The following is a 26,785-nucleotide window of genomic DNA, read 5'->3' on the forward strand; positions in this document are numbered from 1 at the left end:
TGTTGAAAGTCCAGGCCGCTTCCTGAAGCTTTAGTTTTTATTTCAGATTTCCAGCATCCATTTATTTTTATTCTTTTGTCGGCAGTTCTAGCTGTTCCATCCAACAAAGACCACTAGCAAATCCACCATCTCAACAGAACGTTTGGATGACATGTTCTGCCCCGCTGTTGGCAGTTGGTAATTAATGTCAATGTTCAGACTCTACTTTGCAAATACTGGTCATTAAACATCCAATTCAGTAGCTGAAGTACTTCTATGGAAAATCAGGTCCAGAGAGATCGTGACTCACAACTCATTCCTCCAAAGTCTTTTTACTCTAAGATTACCAGGAGTCAAGATTGAGCTTCTCACTAAAACTGTCACCTCAATTCCAAGTTTTATCAAAGCTACAAGTACATCAGTTCTTGTCTGACATTACTTTTCCCATATCTTAATGGCATTTCTAGTCAAGACCCATGCTCATCAGCTCAAACCCACCGCCATATCCCACCTGCTTGGTGTGGTGGTGCTACTTATTCATAATCACTGACAAATTAGATGAGTTTTGCAGATGTGGAATTCCTGGCTCCAAGTCAAATGTTTATTTCCTCACCTTTCAACAGTAAAATTCCACTGGTGACAAACGATGAACACAAAGTTATTTGTTGCAATTTTCCACCTATAAACTTTCCACCCACGAATACAAGCTAGGGCAGGTTTGTTAGCTGTCACAGTTTGTCACGCATACAATTCACAGTTTTATAAGTAGTACAAGATGTGGAAGCAAACTCCACATATCAGGGCAGCATTGGCATGGCTGGAATACAAAGAGAAATTAAATTTCTTTTAAGTCTGTTATCTTAAAGGAAGAATGTTCCACTGAGGAATTTTTTTGAAGGCATGGTCTTAAACAAATATTTCTTGATTCAAAGAGGGCCCTAGGGACAGCCAGGAATGGTTATTTTATAGTAAGTGCTGTAGTGTGCATGTGATGTTTCCTTAATTTACATTGTTTGGTTCTACTCAGAAACAATTTAACCTCCCATGTGCCCGACAGCATGATGTGTTAACAATATCTGGAATATTTTCTAGATTTGAATGCCCTATTTGATTGAGATAGATCAGCAGAGGTTCTCCAGCTTGATAGGTCAAGACTCTCCCTCTGCACTTCAGTAATGGAAAGGAGACAGTAGTCTGCACTTTTTGCCAAAATGGAAAGCCATTCCATTGTAGCAACAATAACAAGAGCCCAGAAACTGGAGGCCCCTTCCCTCGAAAACAGTACTTTGCACTTTTGTGGAGGGTTGAGCATGTGCAGTTCACAGCAGCAGTTGGCCACAAACGATCAACAGGTTCCAAGGAAATGGGACATTGGTAGCCTTCATGCGTAGACCTGGTAAGAAATGCAAAAAAAGCATATAAACTCACTACTGTTAAATCCTTTGGAATGGCCAACAGACCTATCAAACTCAAGCGTCAAGAACACCTGTAAAAGGGACTTATCGAAAGCGCTAACAGGATTTGTTAAAGGGACTCAACAATAGAAGCTGTTAAACTGTTAAGAGACTTAAACATCCTGCCCCTTGGATTTGTGAAAAATGTTTAAAGTGTTAATTTTTTTTTGCTATTTCCCAACATTTGTTGTCATAAGCCTGGGGGCTCTGTTGCTGGATTACTGCTGCATGACTGAATTCAAAACCAACCTTCATCACAGTGGGGTTCCTGCTATTTCATATTTGACAGTTACAAAGGGGACTGTGAATTCCAATGGTAGCTGTTGCAAGAGATTGTGCATCTGAATCCCATCTTTGTGCATCTGACCTGGGAGCCAAATTCCAGAGCTGTGTTTATACTGTAAGGAGCAAACAGGTTTTCATGGCTAACTAGATTTATTTGATATTGTGATACAAAACAGGTTTTGGGTGCTCGCCTCAAAAACATATCCTCTTGAAAATATAACTAAGAACCACCACAGCATAGTTTTGGCTTCACACTAATTTGTCTCTCTCATGTTAGTTAATAGCGCATTATGGACCCCACAAGATGGCATATGAAGCAGACAAGACAAATTACCTTGCAGCAAGCACATGTTGGGAATAGTTAAAACATCCTGCATAATTATCTTGCTAAAATTATTCCCAGGAGGCATTCAGATTCAGTCCCAGTTACCCCTTTAACTGGACCTTGGCTTCATAACTGTGGTTAATGTTTGATATTTGTTGAATGTTTATGGAACTCAGTCAGTCAGTTTAGATTGTGCACAAAATGAATAACATCTGTTCACATGATGTTCACCTGTTTAAAATGCAGGAAAGTGGGGAGTTAAAAAAAATTGCCACCGTACAAAAGGAAAATGGGCCCTGAAAATCTAACAGGGTTTTGCTCTGGTCCATGAGGTAATTGGGAAGGTCCACACTGGTTCACCCAAATTCAACTCATCTCTGGGGAAAGCAGAACTTGAAGCATTAAACAAAATAGGTTTTATTGCTTATTGCCCTCTTACTAAAATGGAAACCATCTAGATTACATACCTGTTGGTATATTTCACGGTTTTGCAAGAATTCAAGGACAAAAATCAAGGTCTTTAGGGTGTCTACTACACTAAACCAATGTTGAAAGAGACTCAGTTTTCTAAAGAGCTATCGCAATTCTAGAGGTGACTGTCAGTCAATTGTATAATGATGGTGATTTCACGAAGCTTTACACTGTTCTGGCCCAACCAATTACACTCCACAGTTGTACTCAATACACATGATATCACTTAAATGTAATGAAAAATACATGATGAGAGTGGCAATGATCCAGAACTGCACCATCATTTATAAGAACATTGGAATGACTGGTATAAAACAAAGTGTTGGAAATACTCAGCAGGCCTGGCACCAGGTAGGGAGTGAGAAACAGAATCAATGCTCAATTCATAAAACTTCAGAACTGTACTGCTTCTTTCTTCACAGACGCTTCAAGGTGTGTTGAGCACTTCCAACACACACACACACTACTCTGGACACCAACTGCCACAGTATTTTGCTCTTGTGTGTGTGTGTGTGTATGGTCACTGGTAATTGGCTAATGAACACCAAGCTGGTCTTAAGTTGCTATGCCTGTCAGAATTGCAGGTGAGTGTTAATCCAGCTTGTGTGCTTTTCAAGTGATTATCTAAATTCTGTGGAAACCATCGTCAAATTACAAATGCTCGCACTTCCTGTAACTCATAATAAATGCTGAGCTCAGAAGTAAAGCGAAAGATTTTCATACACAGCTCATTTCTCTCTAAAGCCAGGACACCAGTCCCAACACCATGCATGTTTCAAGGTCTGAAAATGGAAATTCACTTTAAATAAATTACTGGTTGCTTAGTATTAAAACAGTCTTGTAATATTGTTGTGACAGAGGTTAATTTTATGTTGCCCAAATCCAACATACAAACAGAATGGAAAATTAAGGTCAGTATACCCAATGACACTTAGAAAGGGCTTTGTCTTTGGCTTTATCATGATGGGCAAGCATATTGTGGATGCTTAAACAGGAGGTATGACATTCAGTCCATCAAATCAGTTCTGCCATTCTATCACACCGTGATAGAACCTCACAGTGTGAGTTTACACCTCAACTCCCATCTATGTGTCTATTGTCGAAATGAAATTATACAGACTATGATAATCTTATTCTAGTGCCTTCTACAGTGGGTGCCCAGGTGCAGTGAGCTATGGTCTTAGGTTAATAAGTGATTCTGCAGATTACAAACTAAAAATTCTTAAAATATGCTGATCTACAGTTTAACCTCTAATGTTTGCAGATCTAATTAGTCACCTGACATCATCTCCATTTGGGGGTGAAATTTAACAGGGACATAACAGCTGATTTTTTTAGTCTCTCTGGTTCTTTTCCATTGGCTCATATTTTCAACACTTTCAATTTCAAATCAAGTAAAAGTGAGTGAGACAGAAGTTAGTCAACCAAATAAGTACAAATTATTGTTTGGTGAATTTCAGTGTAAAGAAGATAGGGTGAATTGAAACAAAAAATAAAGTTAGATACTGATTTGCTCTGAGTCTATTTTGAAATGATAACGCAGGTTACTTCTACCTCCTTAAAATTACAAAAATAGAATTTGCATTTACTTGGATTAAACCAAAGAGGACAGTCAGCTGCAGAGAAATGCCAGTTTGTCAGGATGTCTGCCTGATTATCCTTCTGAAGGATAGCACAGGCTGGGCATCAATGATGCTGAGCATGATTTCTCACAGACCCTTCTGTGACTTTGCCCTTACAAGCCTACAAAATTGTTTTCCTTCCCCAAGCAAAATGTTTTAGATAATTAACATGAACGCACTTTGAAATCTGAAATTGTAATTGAACTGCTCATGCAGTGCTGCATTAACAAAGGACCTGCAGTCTCCAAATGCATAGTACAACTGTTTAATAAATTAAGCATATCATCAGTCTTCATTGCAGTAGTGGTGCCTTATGTCATTTTACTGTACTTAAGTTAACGACTCAAAACTGGGATGAGGAATGAAAAGATGCCTCAATGGACAGAACTGTCAAGAAATGATTCAAAAAGCATTACAAAAGACAGCGGTGGTCTAGTATTATGACTTTCATGGGAATACTGGGGAGATTGAAAGAGAGAGGAATGTTTTTTTTAAAGCACCCTGTACTAAGTTAACGGATTTCAATCTAATTGGTTTTAAAACTTAACAATTAAAGCATGCCTAACCATCCCTAGGTGAGGAAAGGAGAGCAAAGGAAGAGAAAAGAAACACCAGATCTAGTCTGGAATTTTTGTGATCCCAATTGAGAAGTGAATTCAAGACTTCATGAAAGAACAGGTAAGGGCTCGACTACATTGCACTTGACCAGGGAGCTGATACCCATGGTCTTGGCTAATACACATAGCCTGAGCATTTGAATGAGGTACTGATGGGCTGCACATGCTGTGGAACAAATCACAATATTCAGGATATTCCAAGGAATGAATCTAAAAATAAAAGGACACAGTACATCTAGAGGTAATTTAGAGTGAAAGCAAGTTCTTTTTTTTTAAATAGTGTGGCAAAGAACATTGTTCAAATCTTTGCAACAAGCTGTACGGGGCAATAATAGAACAATTTACTGTAACATGAGAATGAATTGACAGATAAGAGTGTTGATAAGATCTCTATTACTGTTACGTTTGTGTCACTGATGACAACACTATCTTTGGAAACTATTGGGTCATCACAAGTCTGCACAAAGTTTTAGAAGAACATTTTAAATGGAGTTTTTAACATACACATCTCCTCATCCAAAAGGCCCACTGGAAAAGTTAACTAAACAAGTCCAACGCTGAAAATTAAAATTAGATTAACAAACAAAATCAGAATTGATTTTTTTTATAGACTACTGTAGTTTAAGTGAAAATCTCTGTGGGTACCATACATAATGTGCACAAATGAGGCTCAGTCCACTGCTTTTCATCATTTTTTAAAATGTTTTGGGTGTGAACAAAGGAGATATTATTAGTAAGTTTTGAGGTGACACCAAATTTGAAGGTGGAGTGGACACCGAAGGAGGTTACCTCAGAGTACAATGGGATCTTAATCAGATGGGCCAGTGGACGGAGGAATGGCAGATGGATAATTTAGATAAATATGAGGTGCTGCATTTTGGAAAAGCAAATCAGAGCAGGACTTATACACTTAATGGTAAGGTCCTGGGGAGTGTTACTTAACAAAGAGACCTTGGAGTGCAGGTTCATAGCTCCTTGAAAGTGGAGTCGCAGGTAGATAAGATAGTGAAGAAAGTGTTCAGTATGCTTTCCTTTACTGGTCAGAGCATCGAGTACAGGAGTTGGGAGGTCATGGTGCAGCTGTACAGGACATTGGTTAGGCCACTTTTGGAATATTGGAATTCTGACTTCCCTCCTATCAGAAAGATGTTGTGAACCTTGAAAGGGTTCAGAAAAGATTTACAAGGAAGTAAATCCCAATTTCAGCCATAAGGAGAGGTTGAATAGGCTGGAGTGTCAGAGGCTGAGGAGTAACCTTATAGAGGCTTAGAAAATCATGAGGAGCATGGATAAGATAAATAGACACGGTCTTTTCCCTGAGGTGTGGAGTCTAGAACTAGAGGGCATAGGTTTAGGGTGAAAGGGGCAAGATTTAAAAGGGACCTAAGGGGCAACTTTTACTGGTGGTGGTGTGTGGATGAGCTACCAGAGGAAGTAGTGTAGGCTGGCACAATTACAGCATTTAAAAGGCATCTTGATGGGTATATGAATAGGAAGGGTTTAGAGGGATATGGGGCAAATGTTGGCAAATGGGAATAGATTAGCAATTACCGATTACTAGTCGGTATGGATGAGTTGGACTGAAGGGTCTGTTTCGGTGCTGTACATCTCTATGACTCTGTGACCCTAAGTCCTCACCTATGTTTACAAGCAGGAATTGGTATGTCTTTGTCATGTTTTATAACCAGAAAATCTGGGGCCTTTTTCCGTGAGTGTAGGATTGTTAGTGGTCAATCTAAGTTTCGAATCTCAAGGACAGAATAAGGAGAACGGTTTTGGTTCCTTTTGGATTATGTAGTTATCCTAAAAAGACAAGGAGATGAGGCACGGCACATGAATTGACAGTGAATTTATGCAACTTGAAGCTACTATGATGTAAGCCCAGTTCCCTTCTATCCATTCAGAATGAACAAGTACTTAAGATGACATGATTATACAAGCTCACTTCTGACCAACATCTTTGAATAACAGATGTGCATTAAAATTCAAAACTGCTTATTCAGGTTCTAAGAAAAGTCTAATATTTCCATTTTAACTGACATGTTTATTCTATATCAGAACAAAACCTGTTGACATGTAGAGGACAGTAACTTGTTTCCAATAAATTTAGACATTATTCATAACTGGGCTTCTGTGGTTGAAGTTTCAACTTCTTTTACTTAACTCTACTTTAATAATTAGATGAATAAAATCAGCTTTCCTTGGCACGTCCTGTCATCTGCATTACAAAGTCAAATTACAGAATTGATATTGCAATTTACAAAACAACCATTTGACAATAGAGAGGGAAACATACTGGAGAAATCAGGAATAAAAGAGGAGGATATGGACACTTAATTAAATGGAGGTCAGAACCCAATACAAGACATGTTAGTGTTTACAGCAGCAATTCCATGTGGCACAAATTATTTGGAAGCCCATGAGCTGCATGTCAGGAGCATTAGTCAGGGGTATATATATATACATATAGGGTAGAGGAATAGGTCGGTGTGGCCTTGTTGGGCCAAATGCCCTGTTTCCTCACGGTAGGGAATCTAATCTAATCTAATGTTGGGCTTTTCCTCTTTATGCTTTCAATCTGGTATGAAGGTTATTGCAGGCGAGAGACACATAATTGATTGGGACAAGGAAATTTCAAAAATGGCTCTATATTTTTTTTTTAAAGAGGACATCCAATGCATCTCCAACTAAATACATGTCTCCAAAACCACTGGGACACTCAAGGTCTTGTGTCACATTCTACAACACATAGTCCAATTAATGGGAATACCATCAGACCACCATTAACAACATCTCGAAAGTGGGTTATGGTGAGCTTATTGATCCTGAAAGGAAAAGGAGTGCATTATTTGTAAAATCATCATGTTTTGCACAGCAAATGTAACAAGCCTTTGCAAAGTCTTGAGAGGAAGTTCGCACAGATATGAAATTACTCAACATATCCACAGATCATTGCTCAACATATATTTGAGCAACCATTTGCCAAAAACTGGGTGATGTTAATACTACTTACCCAATTAACCATTATCAATGCTTTATGATCACCAGCATGAATAGAGAATAACTACAAAAATAGACTAGCTTTAGATATTGCAACATTAAAATTGTTTGCAGTGAAAATATAACACTTCTGCCAATTAGGGATCTGAAGTGACACCCAACCCTGATTCTCTGTCTGTATACACACACCCACACAGACTCTTTCCCCAGCAGTATTTTGATAGTCAACACAATTGAAACTAGACAACTAATTAACATGTGGACCCTTAGAAGAATTGTTCTATCATCAGCTCTTAGACAGATAAAGAAACTTACTTTTCTAATTTACTTGTGATTGTTGCTGGCTGGCCTGAAGAACTCTGACAGAAATGTCCGAGAGCTGAGATGACTGATCTCCAACAACCACAACCATTTTCCTATGTGCCAGCTATGACTCCAAGTAGCAGAGAGTTTGCCCCTGGAACAATTTTGCTCAAGCTTCTTGATGCTACACTCGGTCGAAGTCAGCCTCGATATCAAGGGCTGTAACTCTCTTCTCCCTTCTGGAATTCAGTTCTTTTGTTTGAGTTTGAATCAAGGCTGTAATGAGGTCAGGAGCTGATAGCCCTGGTGGAAGCCAAACTGGGCGTCACTGAGCAGGTGATTGCTGAGCAGGTGCTGCTTGATAGCACTGCTGATGATACCTTCCATCACACTTTATTGATGATTGAGAGTAACTAATGGGACGGTAAGTGGCTGGGTGGATTTCTACTGTATTGTGTGTACAGGACCCATCTGGGCAATTTTCCACATTGTCAGGTAGATGCCAGTGTTGGATTTGTACTGGATTTGCTTGGCTAGGGGAGGGGCAAGTTCTGGAGCATGTCTTCAGTACCATTGCCAAAATGTCGCCAGGGCTCAAAAGCTTTACAGTATCCAGTGCCTTCAACATTTTCTTGATAATATGTGGAGTGAATCAAACTGGCTGAAGACTGGTATCTATGATGCTGGGGACCAGTGGAGAAGGCAGAGATGGATCATCCACTTGGCACTTCTGACTGAAGACTGCTACAAATGCTTTGGCATGATTTTTTGCACTAATATGTTGGACTCTTCCATCATTGAGGATGAGGTGGTTTATGGAGCCTCACCCAGTGAGTTGTTTAAATTGTCCACTTACCATTTAAGACTGAATGTCGCAGGATTACAGAGATTAGCTCTGATCCACTGGTCACTTAGCTCTGTCTATCACTTGCTGCTTGTGCTGTTTGGCACACAAGTATTCCTGTTTGGTAGCTTCATCAGGTTGACACCACATTTTTAGAAAAACCTGGTGCTGCTGCTGGCATGCCCTTCTGCACTGTCTATTGAACCAGGGTTGTTGCCCTGACTTGATGGTAATGGTTGAGTGGGGAATATCTGGAGCATGAGGTTGCAAATTGTGCTAGAGTACAAATCTGCTGTTGATGGCCCATAGCATCTCAAGGATGCCCAAACTTGAGTTACTAGATCTGTCTGAAGTCTTTGCAGGTCAGATAGCATCCAAGGAACAGGAGAATAGACTTTTCGGGCATAAGCCCTTCTTCAGCACTTCGGGCTTATGCCCGAAACGTCGATTCTCCTGTTCCTTGGATGCTGCCTGACCTGCTGCGCTTTTCCAGCAACACATTTTCAGCTCTGATCTCCAGCATCTGCAGTCCTCACTTTCTCCTGTCTGAAGTCTTTCCCATTTAGCACAGTGATAACACAACACAATGGAAGATATTCTCAATGCGAAGGCGTACAGTGTTCACTTTTACCAATACTATCACAGACAGATAAGATTGAGTAAATTTTCCCTCTTGTTGGTTCCCTCAGCACTTGCCGGAGACCTAGTCTAGCAGCTATGCCCCTTAAGGTCTGACCAGCTCAATCAGTAGCCCTGCTGTTGAGCTACTCTTGATGATGAACACTGAAATCCCCACTGAGAGTACACTCTGCACCCTTGCCACCAGTACATCCTTCGAGTGTTGTAGGCAAGGGAGGACAGTACATGATAATCAGCAGAAGGTTTCCTTGCTCATGTATAACCTGAAGCCATTGGACTTCATGGGATCCAGAGTCAATGTTCACAACTCCCAGGGCATCTCCCTCCCAAAAACATATCATTGTGTCACCACCTCTGCTGGATCTGTCCTGTCAGTGGGACAGGACATATCCAGGGATGGTGTTAATGGTGTCTGGGACATGATCATACTCATTGAATCATACATTACAGACAATGTCAGGCTGTTGCTTGACTCGTCTGTGAGACAGCTCTCCCAATTCTGGCACTAACCTCCAAATATTGGTAAGGAGGTGCTATTTCTGCCATCATTGTCTTTTCCAATGTCTAGGTCGATGCTAGTGGTCCTTTTGGTTTAATTTCTCTTTTGAGACTTTGTAGTGATTAATGCAGCTGAGGGGCCTGCTAAGCTACTTCAGAGGGGAGGTGAGAGTCAACCATGTTGCTATGGGTCTGGAGTCACAAGTAGACCAGACAAGGATGTCAGATTTCCTTCCCAAAAGGACATTAGTGAGCCAGTTGGGTTTTTCTGACAACGGTTTAAAGGTCATCAGATATGTGCCATGACAGGAATTAAACTTGGGTCCCCTGAACATTAGCTGAATTTCTGGATGAAGAGTCTAGTGATAATACCACTAGGCCATCACCTCCCTGCTTCATTAACAAGAGCAAGAAAGGGTACATTTGCTAAGTTGAATTGCTTATGTTCTGAGCATATCATAGTCCTATAGTTAAAGCAGCTTTGTTTGAATATTTGTTTGATTAACTCTGGGAAGCCAGTATCTTCCCCAGTGTTGGGAAAAGGTTCCTGCACAACTTATTAGCGAGTCAATCAGGATTCAATGGGGTGAAATTTTAAAAACATCACATTTATACTACTGAGACAAATTAAAATACAATTACCATGATTGGATATAATATGCAAACAGAGGGTCTTATGCTGCAGTGGCAATACCCAGTCTCTGGGCCAGAACATCTGAGCTAAAGTCTCACCAGCCCAGAGGTGTATCATAACCTGTCCAAAAACATTTTTAAAAAATTCATTTATAACATACACAGAAATTTAATGTGACAATCGAAGTTAAATATCAGGATCACCAATGGTGTTTTCCTATACAGAGGCAAGGTTGGGATCATAGAAATGACAGCACAAAGGAGGCCATTCAACCATCATATCTGTGACAGCTCTTTGAAAGACCTCTTCAGTTAGGCTCATTCGTCTGCCTGTTCCCCCCTTTCAAAGATTAAGAATCTATTTTGCCTTTGGAATAGTCCTCCTGACATACATGAACAAAAAACTTTTACAACACACAAATAACAGTTGCAGCCTGTTCATATGACAGACTTTGAACAGAGGTTACAGAGTTGACTGTTCTAGGTCGATGCAGGGACTTCCTCCATTGCCATTGAAAATGTATGATGACAATTCATATTTTCAGACTGGTTAGAACTATTTTATCTAATTTGTTAAATTAAGCACCACTCTAAGTTGCACATTACAAGAAGGCAATTGCTATTAAATTACAGCCAGCTTTACACAATTAATTTGCAGTTGTTTCCTAGGACTAAATACAGAAGGTGATGGTAGATATAAGGCTGGATTGGGAGCACACAAGGTCTGGCTCCTTTTGAAGGAAGGTCAGAAGGTTAATGAGGGAAACTGGTCAGTGACACTCAATGTAACTTTAGCTGCTTTTATATTGTCCTTTGGCTCCTGGCTCTGATGGCCACCTGCAGTCTCAGGCTTAGGCTAAGAATACCCACTTCCTTTTACCTCTTGGGTCCTAGTGCCTGGTCTCGACCGGATTGTGCCTTATGAAACCACTGCACTGGTGGCAATTGTTTAATAATACATATGTCTCGCACACTAATGCCATGACACAATTCTGTTGAACAGGCACAGTGATCAGTTTGACATAATTGTGTTCCACGTGTGCATCTCTTCTGCTGCTGACACACACAGGCACTTTCTCTTTGATGTAGCTTAGAGCATAAAAGGCCCTAGTGAGAGCTGCAGGCAGTAAAGTTGACATGTCCTAATCCAACCAGTTAAAGAATTTAATCTTGTACACTAAATATGATTTTAAAGCTTCCAGAATTCTGGAATATTAAACTCTTGACAAAACTTTACTTTTGCATTTCAACTGATAATTCCAGTTGCATCACTACGATTTCTAGAGAGAAATTTTCCATAGGGATTTTTCTTTTTCGATTGTAATTTTGATGGAAAAAAAAATCACTGAAAACCTTGGAAAAGCTGAACAAAGGGGTTTAAACCTGATGAAGAATAATATCAATTGTGACTTTTTTTTTTACTGTTAATAACCTTGTTAAAGTCATCAACAGTTCCAGAAATTAGACTTGACATAAAATGACAAGATTGCCAGTTGTGGAGGCCTAAACAGAATCAAAATAGTTCAGTAGCAAAACACCTCCTAATTCATTAGCCATGGAGCCCTAGCATGATCATCAATGCAAAGAGTTCAATTTGAGTGAAGTATTGTTTAAACGCTCAAAAGAAAACTAAGGTGCCAGGAATGGCAAAACTAAAAGTCTAATCCTTTTTATTTCAGGTCTCCCGAAGCATTGTGAGGGTATTTGCAACTTACTTCAAGATAAACAGCCCCCAACTACTCTTCAAATATCCATTACAAGCAGGGGAGCAAACACTGCGACAATAGAGAGTCTTCAAGACATTTTCAATGCAGGTGGCTGGCAGAAGGTCAAAGAGTGGGGATAGCTATGTGTCAATGATTGAAATGTACAGATTAGCTGCTGCTTAATTTCCCTCTACAGGAAACTGGCTAAGTAACTGACTCAATAATGTTTAAGACATAGCGACTGCAGTTTTGCAATGAGAATGAGTGCAACATTACTAAAACATTTGGTACTTTTTTTTTTAGATTAGATTACATTAGATTAGATTACAGTGTAGAAACAGGCCCTTCGGCCCAACAAGTCCACACCGACCCGCCGAAGCGAAACCCACCCATACCCCTACATTTACCCCTTACCTAACACTACGGGCAATTTAGCATGGCCAATTCACCTGACCCTGCACATCTTTTTGGACTGTGGGAGGAAACCGGAGCACCCGGAGGAAACCCACGCAGACACGGGGAGAACGTGCAAACTCCACACAGTCAGTCGCCTGAGGCGGGAATTGAACCCGGGTCTCAGGCGCTGTGAGGCAGCAGTGCTAACCACTGTGCCACCGTGCCACCCACTTCATTACAATCCTGGAACATATCATGGGCTGACCTCTTATACCATTAGAAAGAATGATCTAATGACACAGCATTTATCACAAAACAGTACTAATGGAGGCAACCTTTACAGCTCATATAACCTAAGTTTTAAATATTAAGAAGAAAAACCCTCAATGTGAAGTCTTAGAAAAATCCCTGAAGGATTGGCATGATTTTTGCATTCAAGATAGTTTCCAATTAACCTGTTCAGGGCTGTGATGACATCTCTGGAGCAGTTGGGACTTGAACCTGGATCTTCTGGCTCAGAGGTAACTACCACTGCACCACAAGAATCCTAATCTTGGCATTCAACACTGTGTTTACTAATCGCATGCGGACTCCACTAGAATTAGGAGCAACATACAATTTGCAACATCCTGGTCAATGGGAAACTGCATAGCCTGAAAATGATTGAATCTTGAAGTTTAATTTCACTTCCTCTGAGTGGGTAAGTAATCAGAGCCAGGTCAGCTGTGGAGTTGTCTCTTGGTCACAATGCCGCAATGTCTCAGAGGAAGGGAAAAATGGTCAATATTCCAACTCCTAATCACGAATCAAATACTCCTGATGGAGATCTTATGTGCATGAGAGAATTATGATTCATGCTCTAATGGGACAGGGGAAAAATGATTGCTTTGGAAAAGATGTAAGGAGCTGATAACTCCTTGGAATTGCACTTCAGTTTGAGCCATCACCACAGGAATGAAAGGGTGAGTTTTAAATGAAAGCACCTTGGGAAAATACTGGGCTGACAGAAGACAGAAGATATCAGGAAACAGGCAGACTACTTCCACTACCACTCACCATGAGCTCTCTGGCAGGCACTGTCAGAAAATAAGTCAATTTGCAAAAGGCCCAGCCCAACAACAATGCTCTTTAAGTTCCTACATTGCTCAAACATTTCTCTGTCGTGTTTTGTTCATCTGTGGAGAAGTTTGCACTGCTCTGAAGAACGTATTTGTCAGAGGATTTCAATCTTCGTGTTTAATGTAAATATTCAGCTGACTTGTCCCAGCAGCAATCCTGGTGAAGAGTGCATTCAACTCGAAACATGAACATGCTACAATGAAAGAGACTGCCCAGGATATGGACACAGATCTCCTTAGATCTCAGCTCTGGGGCAGTGAGGAAGTGTTAAATGATTTGCCTGCCAGGATCGAGCAGATTTCTTTTTCCCCCACATACTATCTGCATCGAGCCGGTGTGTCGGTCTGGTGTCAGCATATCAATTTCTCCCTCATAGCCACAGATTGTGGTCAACAGATTCTCAGCTGAAATTTCACGATAAACCGACCACCATGTATAGAAGAAACTTTATTGCATCTGTATTCTTAACACATAAATACATCATTATATATCTTGTCCTCTTTGTACCAACTGTCCACAATTTAATTTCAATTGCGATTTTGTAATAAGTTCTACGTCTTTATTATCGTCATGTTCTTGTTCATTGCATTGAAAAACAGCAAGCAGATTTCCTGTTCATTTTGACACCGTTGTAGCTGAAAGAACCAAATTCTACTGCGGGCGGTTTCGGGAGCTCACAAGGTGGATGGAAAATAGCAGTTCCTCCTCGGTCCATTCCACCAACTCTGCAGTCAGCTCATGCTTTTTCCCAGTGCTTTCCCTCACTAAGCAGGAAAACAATTGGTTTTGCATGGGGTTTTCCTCATAAGGTCATTGTGCATGAGTTAACAATGCATTGTGCATTTACAGTGTTTTTGGTTTTCTTGAAATCTCAAGTACCTTGCTTAGCCAAATTGGGGGAGGAGATAGAAAAGGGCAATGTAAATTTGAGCACTAAATGTATACATGATCACAGTCTGAGTAGATAGCATCTGCTTTTTTTTTAAAATGCATGGGATTCATTAATAACTCCACTTTCCAGCATACCCTTTGGCAAGTCAGATCTTTTAGGTCTTGAACAACTCATGGGTCAACTGTACTGGATTATTCAGCATTCCAAAAGGATGTTAGACTCAGCAAACCAGAAAACTAATTCCACATTCTTTTGCAATTCCAAACACAGTACTAGACCTAAATGCAAATAAATGCTTACATCATGCCCCAATATGGAGAGATTTGGGGAGGGGGGTTGCTTTATAAGAGCAGGATGTTCAGAAACAGCTTCTGTCTAACATGCAGCAGCAAACTTCAAAACAGATGCTAATTTTGCAATGAAGGCCTAAATAGGGCTCTTTCAGGTTTTGTTCCCTATCTGCAAGCTTTCAGGAGCAAAATCTGTGCCTCTTGTTTGGCCCTGAATAGGACTAACTAGAGTGTGACAATGTGCAAGATTAAATCTGTATTAAGTAAAAGGAAGAGATGATACACATGCAGTACATTTAATCCACTTCTTGAAAGCGTTACTTAGTTCCTAGACAGGACTGGAGTTAAAAATATGAAATGTCAATTTTTTGGGAAATTAACTAAAAGCAGAAAATCTAATTTCCTGCTATGGGAGCTAATAAAAATATACATTAGTGCAAGCAATCGTCGACTGTACTGGTGATAATATTACAGATTTGTACTTAACTTTATAAGCTATTTGTTTTAATCCCTAAGATGACTGAATAAAGGGCTACAATTCTACTTTAATTAGATTAATTGATTTACATCTTCATCTACAAGGATCTGCCTTTGCAGTCAGAGGCAGGAAGATACAGGAGCTGTTCTGGCGCAACGCCCAGATCTAACCAGCAAATCTGTGGCTGATCTTAAGCTGACAGCTGGCAGTGTCACCACAGATTCCAATCTGGGGATTGCTCCAACAGAGAGAACTTGTGTAGAGGATAATACGGATCACAGAATGGGAAGGAATCCTGTAGACGCACAATGCAAGACTTCTTAGGTTGTGTTATTGTGAAGAGGCTACTCTCCATAAATATACCTGCCTTCCCTTCTTCAGCAGCAAATTTCTTCTGCAGATTAGTAATCTTCACCAAACATTCAGGTTAAAAAGTGTCAAAGCTCTATTTAGTTTAGCAACATTCTGGTTTTACTGAATTACAAGAAAGTTGTGGTAAGATGTTCTGAAAGATTTTCTCAGATTTATTCAGAGCGTTAATGAGATCAACAAAAGTAACACTGCAGAGATTCACTGGAGGATAAAGATTTAGTTCCAAACTGCGCTTTGGAGATAGACAGACAATCTATACTTCAAGCTCAGTCACATTAGCAATTAAATCAGTCTGACCACAAGGAAATAACTTTAAATCAGAGAGATATATACCCTTATAACATTTAAGTTTTTCTTTTCAGTTTGCACAGAAAAGTAGAATACTTTCAGCTTTTTAATACAAATTTAAATTGTTTTAAAGGGTGCGTCATCCTGGAAAACTGAGCAATACGGTCAGCATTTTTGAAACTTTCCAAAATACTTTGTTATTGTAAAAGCTACTGGTGTCTCTAAAACCACCTTGCTGGATAACCCCAGCTATGCAATTCTTATTTTGAGAAGATCTTTATTAAAGTAATACAACACCATTTTTAAAACAAAGTGCAGAATCCATGTTTTGCCTGTGCGTTCCCATTACATTTTAGATCAAAAATTGTCTATGCTGCATTTGAAGATATTTCCTCATTTTATTCCACATATTATTTTTGTCAATCTACCTGGTTATTATTTATACCTCATTAACACTTCAGAGACATGCGCAGACAGATCTTTTATACTGCATAATTGTTGTTGGAATTTTTTTTAAACTGGACAATTATTTCCACTGAATTATTCAAAAAGCCCAAAATAGTTCAGAATACTAATAGGAATCTGTGCTTCTATTTCCCGACTATATTGATTGGTATGTATGAACAGAATTAGGGAGGAACTTCTTCTCTCAGTTGGTTATGAATTCTTTGCCACATTGGGCTGTCAAGGCTGAGTTGAGGCTGAAACAGAGATTTTAAACAGTAAGGGAGTCGAGGAGCATAAAGAAAAGGTAGGAAAGTGGAGTTGAGGATTATCACATCAGCCATGATCTCATTGAACGTAGCAGCAGACTCAACGGGCTGAATGGCCTATTTCTGCTTCTAGGTCTTACAGGATTAGAGTCTTAAAAGTTGCCAAATTGGATTGCTGATGGCAGTGAAAATGAAAACAATCTCAATGCCATGGCCTTTCAGCTCCTGATAGTTGACTCCTTCAACTCTGAGGTGAAGAACAATGATGTGATGGGATACTAGGTCACTGTTCGAACACCACATTTGCAACAATGTCCCAGCAAGACTTCGGACCTTCCGTGAACGTGAGAAGAAAGCGTAAGGGAAGGAGTTGCAAGTTCCACTAGAGAGTAGATTTGCTCAGATGAGGACATCACAAACACAGTTTATTTTGAGCTACAAATGTATCCCAGTATGTATAAGTGGGAAATGCATGCTCATCCTCCAAACAGGGCTACATAATTATCTATTATCATTTATCTATTCAGTTTCAGTACTTCAGACAATCAAATCTTGAAGAGATATTAACAAAACCAGATAAACTGTTACCATGAAACTTTCATTACTTGTTGTAAGGCTTCCAACAAAGCCATCCCTTCCTACCCCAACACACAATAATAATATATAAACACAATAACAGATCAAATGCTACTGGGTAGGTGGGAATACAATGTTGCCACTATCAGATCGGCCTTGAGTTTATTGAATGGCAGGGCAGACTCAAAAGGGCTGAATGGCCTAAGCTTGCTTCATATCATTATTCTCCAATTCTCAAACAGGTTTCTTGTCAGAGTTAGTCTTGAGACATTGCTGTCAATCCATATACAGCTATTAATTATGAAGGGTTAGGAGACAATAGATAAACTGACAATTAATAAGGTATACACTGACCAATGTTGCATTGTTAGTTTACAGATCCCAGGACAAAAGACAGACCACTGGAATCTGAGGTGCTGCTGACTTACACTTTTTCTTCGGGAAAGGTTGCTGTCTATTTATTAACGCTATAACATTGGTGTCTAATTTGGGGATACACAAAATCATGTCTCAAGCATCATTCCCTGATTTTCTAAAGTAAATCTCAGATTGAATGATCTAAAAACTCGCAATTATTCAAGGTACTTGAAGGAGCAGTTTAGCTTCATCTGGATGTCTGCAGATAAATCAGCCTGACCTGGGTGAACTCAAATATCCTGCAGAGAACTTCGATCAATTTGAACTCAAATGACTTTGGCATTCAACACCCTTGGGGTTACAGCAAAGAGACTGAAATCATGGGAAAATTACTGCAATTACAAGTGCACAGAACAGCACCTGAGCAAATATCTGCAGAAAATAGGAATTATGTCCAAATTCACAGCAATTATTCCCTAAAAAAGGCAAATATAAAGAAAACATTATGCATTTAAAATCAAATAGCCATCAATTCTTGTACAATAGAGATACAAAACACATAACACCAATAAAAATGTACTCCTAAATACTGCAGGCTTAATGTCACTGACTTGACCACCATCTAAAAAACTGCCTTCACCGAAAACAATCTGACTGACTATTGCTAAGGATGAAAGGGGTAAGTCTGCCATGAGCAAAAATAGTTACATTTATATTCTTCGTTGCATTTAATCTAAAAAAAAATACATATTCTCTGAAGTCTGATAATACCAGGGATGATTATGTAAAAGGTTGTTCTCAAAAAGTGCATTTATCCAGTCATAAAGTGACCAGAGTCTCTATTTTCCTCAATGCTTGCTTGCATCCTAGTTCAATGTTGAGCTATGATTAAATGTAGCTGTGGTGCTTTACTTGTTAAAAAAAAAATGTTCACTACCTACGGCTGTGCAAAATGCTAAACAACAATTAAGACTCTGAACTGGTGATTACATTTACTGGCACTACATTGCAAAGTTAACCCCGTGCAACTTCTCCAGGCGCCTCATACTGCAGTCTCTTTTTAACCCTTTGAAGACCAACCTAGAAAAATAACCCTTTCATTTGCGTTAGCCAAAACATTAATTCAGAAACAATGCCCACTCCTGCATAACATACCCATACCCACTCCCCCAAAAAAATCGTCATTAATTAACCCTTTGGTATAAACTCCTGTCCTCCCCCACAAGTGAATATCGATACATCTTGCTAATATTTATTTATACATCCCAGCGATTTATTTACAGCAATCGGTCAGGTCGAATTTCGGGCACCACAGGTACGTACTAAATGGTCTGACTGGAATAAATATCGATAGACCTGAACTTCCGACGGGTGGATCCCTTTGACCCTTACCTTCCCAGTTCTTTTCCCAGGAGAGTGTAATTACTGTGGAAAGAGTCGGTCCTTATTCGGGACAAAATCTTGGCCACCATCCCTTTGCGGTTCATCATTGTAGTCTCGGGCATTCACCACCGGTCGCGGGCTCTCGAAATACAAAATTAAAAAGAAAACCTCCCACGTATCAGTCTCAGCAAAGTAAAGATTGCAGACAGTCCAATACGATGGGGAATTCAGTTCTTTTTCTCGGTACAAGTAGCTTCCACTTTTTCAACTCGTGCACTAGGTGGGAGCTGACAATTGGGTTTTTTTTTCTTGCTTTTTTTTCTCTCTGTCTTTTACTTTCTGAGTCCTGCTGACTTGTAATTTCAGGCGATGGGGAAATTGCACAGCCTCTGTCCGCGGCGCAATGAACGTCTGGGAGCTGAGGTTTCATTCAGCTCAACGCCTCCAAGATTTCTAGCAACACACAAGCCGTGGCCAGGCATCAAAACACGGAGATCCAAGCGACATCACCCCGAGAGAACCAATCACAGCCTCAACAGAAAGCTGCGGAACCGCTGCAAAGGAGCGACACCAAAGCTGTTCAGGCTCAGTTGCAAACTGCACCAGGCTGCAGTCCAAACTGTGCACTTTTAGAGTCATAGAGATGTACAGCATGGAAACAGACCCTTCGGTCCAACCCATCCATGCTGACAAGATATCCCAACCCAATCTCGTCCCACCTGCCAGCACCTGGCCCATATCCCTCCAAACCCTTCCTATTCATTTACCCATCCAAATGCCTTTTAAATGTTGCAGTTGTACCAGCCTCCACCACATCCTCTGGCAGCTCATTCCATACATTCCTGTGAGGTCTAGCTAGTTTTCCCATGCGATTTTCCCAAATTCACCTCAATACCAATGCATCGCGACTCTCTGTGTGAAATATTTGCCCCGTAGGTCTCTTTTACAAACTCTTGAATATGAAGTTGGGGTTTTCTCTACTTATTGTCAAACCCAAACCAGATTAAGAGTAGGATCAATAATCTCCAGGGACTAAAATAAAAACAAAAGTACTGCTGATGCAATGGACAAATGAATGAATGAAATCTGAGTGACAAATGAGAAACGACTGGACAAACTCTGCAGGTTTGGAGATAAAGCAGAGTTAACATGTGGAGCCCAGTGATCTTTCTTCAGAACCCTCAGGGACGCCCTATTTGCTAAAACGAGTCATAGAAACACCTTGGGGAGCAGAATTAAGGGGTGAACTTTAGCAAAATCAGCTATATGTTATTTTTAGCAAGTTTCATGGAAGGTTTCTCCCTGTGAGGTCTAGCTAGTTTTCCCATGTGATTTTCCCAAATTCACCTCAATACCAATGCATCACGACTCTCTGTACCCCACCGCACCCACCCACCCAACCCTGACCCCTGTTGTGTGTCCCCACTCGCCAAGTACTGGCCAATGCATCAGTGCCATCTTTAAAGCACAGACACGTACCAAATTGAGCAGTCTGGAACTACCCTGCACGGCTCTGTCAATTACCCCAGACATGTCAAGCAGAAGGTAATTGGCATTCCACTTTGCTGACACGAATCTGGATGTCCTGCTGGACTGTATTGGGAGTGCCTATAGTTGATTGTCTCTGGAACATACATATGTTGGTGACACTTGTGTCTAAGATGAAGGGTCAGAGGAACTGGGGTAATCAGAATGATTTTCATGTCATGAATGGTTGACATCTAGTTTCCATCCAGCAGGTGAGAGAACGGGAAACTATATCTAAGTGAAGGGAGATGATGTAATAACGAGATGTCAATATATGCTCATGCTTGCAAATTGACCTCTTACTGTTCATAGATGAGAATCTCATCTCGTCACTTCATGGTTGGTTGGAAAATAGCAGTTTGTCCATTTATCATTTGGAATCTCCTTATTGTCAAACTCACACGATTCTCCCAATTTTATCACCATTTCACTCATGCTGATCTATAGCTGAGAAGACTCAGCGCTATATGTTGTCTGAATCATTGCTCCAAGATCTTGAGGCCAAAGCCAGTTGAAATCTAGATGCGAAATCCATCAATGGCAGGACCCTGTATGGGATTGTCAAGAATGTGACATATAAAAAGACCATCTCAGCGAGCCCATCCAATGTTAAATTGACATGCTGAGTGAGAAAGGGTTGAGTTGAGTCCAGATCGATCACCTCCACCTCCCTTTCACAGTATGTCTCTCCTTTGGACTCAAAATGTTAATTCTTTCTCTACGTGCACAGATGCTGCCAGACTTGCTGATTTTCCCTTCCTTGCTGTTTTTATTTCATATCTCCAGAATTCACAGAACTTTCCTCTAATTTCATTTTTTTTCTTCATAGCCTTTAGTGAAAAGGCAAGTAGCCCATGTCCTTTCTTACTTGACATATCATCTTGTCCTGCTACTTTCATCGATTTATGAATATGTACCTTAAGGTTCCTCTGTTCCTGCGTAACCTCTGGGTGGTAGCATTTGAATGAAGGTGTTTCTTACAATTACCTCTTTGACCATCGGTCCATATGTCTGCTCATTTCATTCTGTGACTTTTTTTGTTCTGTGAAGCATTCTGTAGTTTTAAAAGTGTTATAAAAATGCAAGTTGTTGATATTAAAAACTAGCGGGTAGCAAAACTTTATTCAATTACCTTTGATGAACTTGAAATATTGCATAAACATAGCACAGCCAATGCTCAAATCATTTGAGATTTCCCAAACGATTATTTCAATACCGGCACAACCCAAAGAGCCTTTTCAAGTGCAACAGATTTTTAAAAACCTGACCTCGATCATAACTAAGTCCTTAATCTGGCTTATCAGCTCGTCAATGATATGAAAATACAGATCTCCAGTACCAATCTTTATCCAGAGAGGAATGCTCAGCCCTTATTTGTCTCAAAGTCAGAAATCACATGACACCAAGTTATAGGTTTATTTGAAATTGCAAGCTTTCGGAGCATTGCTCCTTCGTCAACGCTCTGAAAGCTTGTGGTTTCAAGTAAAACTGTTGGACTATCACCTGGTGTCGTGTGACCTCTGATTTTGTCCATCCCAATCCAACGCCGGAACTTCCACATCATGGAGTATTGGTCTCGCCTTTGTAAAAGAAAACTTATTCACCCACTATCTTTATTCACCTGGGGCAAAGCGACTGCTACAGCCGGATGGATAATGAATTACCCATTGAAGGAGAAGGTGGGGGTTTAACACAGCATATGTTTTTTTTGGAGGAAGAGGAAATGGCTTGGGCTGTGTAATTTCTTAGAGCTGAACAAACGTTGTGGTTGAAGTTGCACACTTTTTTAGATTAGATTACTTACAGTGTGGAAACAGGCCCTTCGACCCAACAAGTCCAAACCGACCTGCCGACGCGCAATCCACTCAGACCCATTCCCCTACATTTTACCTCTTGACCTAACACTACGGGCAATTTAGCATGGCCAATTCACATAACCTGCACACTTTGGGACTGTGGGAGGAAACCAGAGCACCCGGAGGAAACCCACGCAGATACGGGGAGAATGTGCAAACTCCATACAGTCAGTCGTTAAGATGCATAAAAATTGCTTGGACTTAGTTGCTGCAGTTTATCAGACAGTTTTTTTCCCAGGTATCTATTGCTTGTTTAATTTGACAAATCATCCGAATCCTTAATCAGGTGTTTATACAGCATTTTCCTTCTTGATTTCTTTCCTGATACTGGAGTCTGCATTGTCCCATTGTATTAATTTGTCAAAAATGAAATTACTGGGTGAAGTCCTTAAAATGATGGACAATGTCCATAATTTATTGAAAATGGGAGCTCCTATTGCATACAACCCCTACAATGGCCATCTGGCTCATTGAGTGCACACTGGCCCTCCAAAAAGCATTCCACCCAGACCCACCCCATCTCTGTAACCCTGCATTTCCCATGACTAACCCATCTTGCCTGCACATTCCTAGACACAACGGACAATTTAGCATGACCAATCACATACTTGCACATCTTTGGACTGTGGGTAGAAACCGGTGCACCAGGAGGAAACCCATGCAGACACAGGGAGAATATGCAAACACCACACAGACAGTCACTAGAGGCTGGAATCAAACTCAGGTCCCTAGCACTGTGAGGTAGCAGTAATAGCCACTGAGCCACTTCTTTGATTAATCATTTGGGTTTCTGCCCTTCCTTTTTCTATCAGCCTTCCCGTTCTGCATGTTACCTTTGGTTAGATGGCAGACAGAGAAGTTGCTCTAAAGGTTTCTAACAGCATAGCTGAGAAACCAACCACCAAGAAGTGCTTTTATATGGCCCACAGTGATTCTTTCATCAGTTAAATGAGCAATTGTTTGAATTTACTGAACATTTTCTCACAGTTGTATAGCTGTAATTGGTAACTAAGACAGAGAGGGATTGCTAACTCAGAGAGCAATGGGAAGTGTTGCATCCAATTTGCAATGAAGCATGTTTTTCCAAAGTCCTGCTTGTCCTCCAAACTGTTAAAGAATCCTAGCTCCAGATATGAAAAGCTAGGGCAATGAAACAAGATCACAAAATTGGTTACCAGTGCATTCCTATTTCAATTTACATATTTTGGCTGCTTCTGCATAGAATTATGTACTTTTTGTGCCATGAATATAGATCAGATATTAGAAGCTTTCCAAATTAAAAGCTAATTCAACCTCGTTATTTGTTGCCAAATTTGTAGTTAATCAACACTTTAGTTATAAATTAATTGTAAAAGGATGGAGAAGCGTAATTTTCACTCCTGTTTCCTCAGGTGCTTTCATTTGCAATTTGGGTCCCCTTACTGTCATCTCTAGAGTGGTTGATGTTCCTTACTAGGATGTTAAAATGCAGATGCAATAGACTTTTATTAGACAAGGGCAAAGGGTTATCATGTCAAGTTACTAGATGGAGTTAAGGTACAGATCAGTTAAGATCTCATTGAGAGATGGAACAGTCTTGAAGAGTTGAATGACCACTCCTGTTCCTTTCTACCTATGGTTGGTAGGTAAGGCTGGTTAAAGTGGGTTGCCTTCTTCCACTGCATGCAATTGTTAGAGAGGTTAAAATACTTTAAACATGGTACTTCTGAACAGAAATTATTTGTAAAATGGTTCAAACTGGAATAAATAGGGTAACCTTTCACAAAGTCACATTCTGATGAAGTTTGAAGTATAGGCGGTTCCAGGAACTGAGCTGTAAGCAGTTACTGTGCCTTCCTTTATAGATCCTTTCGGTTGTGGGTAACCACCACTTTCCAGAATCTTTGTATCAGAGTTTCAGTTTATGTAAGTTGTACATCATGATCTGAATGCCAAACTTACAAATTTGGTGATTTTAGTGAGCCTTAGCATGTCAGAAACAAAATTATGTTTTATTTATTTGAAGAAAAGCCACACAGAACTGATACATAAAAAAAGAATAAAAATAGTGAATGCCTTTGTTTAAAATCAGATCTCACACGGATAATGAACTAATTTTAACATTATTTTTTGTGGGAATGAGAGAAAAACTGACAAACTGTGATGAAATATTTGAGCTTAAGATTTTTGTTAAAACTTTGAGGAAGTTTTAAAGGGATGTTATATGTACTATAGCTTGGAATTTACATTGTTGCAATATTCTCCCAGCCTACCATCGTCTGTAAATGTGCACTCTCCAGATTTCTGTTGCTCACATCTTAAATGTCACCAAGTTTCACTCACCATTACTCTGTGTTTGCTGAGCTGTGTAGCACCGAAATCAGGAATTGTTTTGATTTAAAACTTTTCTTCCTTGTGTTCTGATGCCATCCACCCCTGCCTTCTCAGTAACCTCCTCCAGCTTACAATTGTGTGAGATCTCTGTGCATCTTCAGTTTTGAATTTTTGCGCATTCCCATATTCCTCATTGGTGGCCATGCCTTTAGCTGTCTATTCTCTGAATTCTGGAATTCCCTCTGTACACATTAATGCCTTTTCACCTCCATTAAGTGCACGTTTAAAAGGTACCTGTCCAAATACCCTGTGGCTCAGTGTCAAATTTTGTTCAATATATCTCCTTAAAGTACTTGAGATAATTTACTATATTAAAGGTGCTGTGTAAATGCACGGTGGACCATTTTACACAGATAAATTATTTTCAATATAATGTTAAATTTCTACTTAACAGAGACAAAAGCCTCAATTTCCATTCACAGAGAAGGGAGCAAACTTGGAAAAACTGGCCTGGCTGCCTGGAATTTCATTCATGTCATGGTTCCCTGGGACTCGAGCTGGTCACCCAGGACTGCTCGTTGTGGATGTGGCCTAAGTGCTAGGCCTGCACCCATGTACCTGGAATCTGTGAAAGATAGATAAGAATTGAACAAAATCTTCCAGATTGCACCTTTCATATTCCCTCCTTTCTCCACACACATTCCCGATGATCCTCCATGATAATCCATGCCATCTCACACCTATGCCAAACCCATGACTGCACCCCACCTACAATGCAAACCTATGCTCCTATTTACCTCCAGTATCCCTCATATACCCTGTGTTACTGTATGCCCCCTGCACATGTCCATGCTCTTTTGAGCCCCTATGCCACTCCTTGCCACTCTTACCTATCACCCGTATACCCTCATACCCCCTATGCTAATCAATGCCCCATATTCATCTCTGTGGTCCTTATACCTTCTATACCAACATGATCAACTCATACCAATCCATTAGGAGAAAGTGAGGATGGCAGATGCTGGGGATCAGAGTCAAAGAGTGTGGTTGTGGAAAAGCACAGCCTGTCAGGCAGTATCCGAGAGGCATGAGAACTTATGCTCAAAACGTCGACTCTCCTGCTCCTCGGATGCTGCCTGACTGGATGTGCATTTCCAGCACCACACTCTTCAACCCTCAAATCAATCCATACCTCTCACCCATCACCTTTAACCATTTCCTCTCCATGCCAACTTCCTTACTATTTGCAATGGGAAAATCTCTGGAGCCAATCAGACATAAAATAAAATTACATGTCTATTAATGCTATTACTGTTTTAAAAATTCCAATTGATAAAAAGAAAAAGCACTACATTGAAATGAATCTTCTTCAATGAAACTGTTATGGAAATAAACATTTTTATTGTACAAACACTTGAAGCAGTACAGCAAACTGTTCACTTCATAGGCATCCCACTTTGAAAATGATAGGGCAGGAAATCAGTTGTGCAGCAGAAATCCTATAATGGTTTATATCAATGGATACACTGAAATACCTAGCAATGAATATTTTAACTCCATGTAGATTTTTTAAAAAATAAGCCTCACAGATATAAATTTCTTGATAGTCTTGTCAGTTCTTTGACAGTTTTGACAGTTTCAGTGGATTTCTGATATTTTGCAGACACTCATGTGCTTTTGGTTTCTAACTAGTATTTGATGTTCCATTGAAAGGCACCTAAGCACCTCCCACCCCCAAAAAAGGTACTAGACACCCCAAAGAGCACCTGACTGCTCCCCCCCCCTCAGCAAAATGTGCCATAGGACCACAACCAAAGAGGTACCCTATAACTCCAAATGGGTACTGTGG

At 40.1% G+C, this 26,785-nt stretch overlaps 1 protein-coding gene across 1 annotated transcript in view; it reads right to left on the reverse strand.

Annotated features, from left to right (window-relative positions):
- The window catches only part of LOC122539859 (serine/threonine-protein kinase 17A), a 52,786-nt gene extending 33,080 nt beyond the window's left edge, over window positions 1-19,706 (reverse strand). The window contains exon 1 of the mRNA XM_043674985.2: window positions 19,250-19,706. Within this exon, the coding sequence (XP_043530920.1) occupies window positions 19,250-19,362 (113 nt within the window). The 5' untranslated portion in view covers window positions 19,363-19,706. The remainder of the gene's footprint in view (window positions 1-19,249) is intronic.
- Window positions 19,707-26,785: the final 7,079 nt, after the last annotated feature.

Source organism: Chiloscyllium plagiosum, unplaced genomic scaffold (genome assembly GCF_037043375.1).
Source record: "Chiloscyllium plagiosum isolate Xiang-an unplaced genomic scaffold, Cpla_swu_hap1 HiC_scaffold_32, whole genome shotgun sequence".
Lineage (NCBI taxonomy): Eukaryota > Metazoa > Chordata > Chondrichthyes > Orectolobiformes > Hemiscylliidae > Chiloscyllium > Chiloscyllium plagiosum.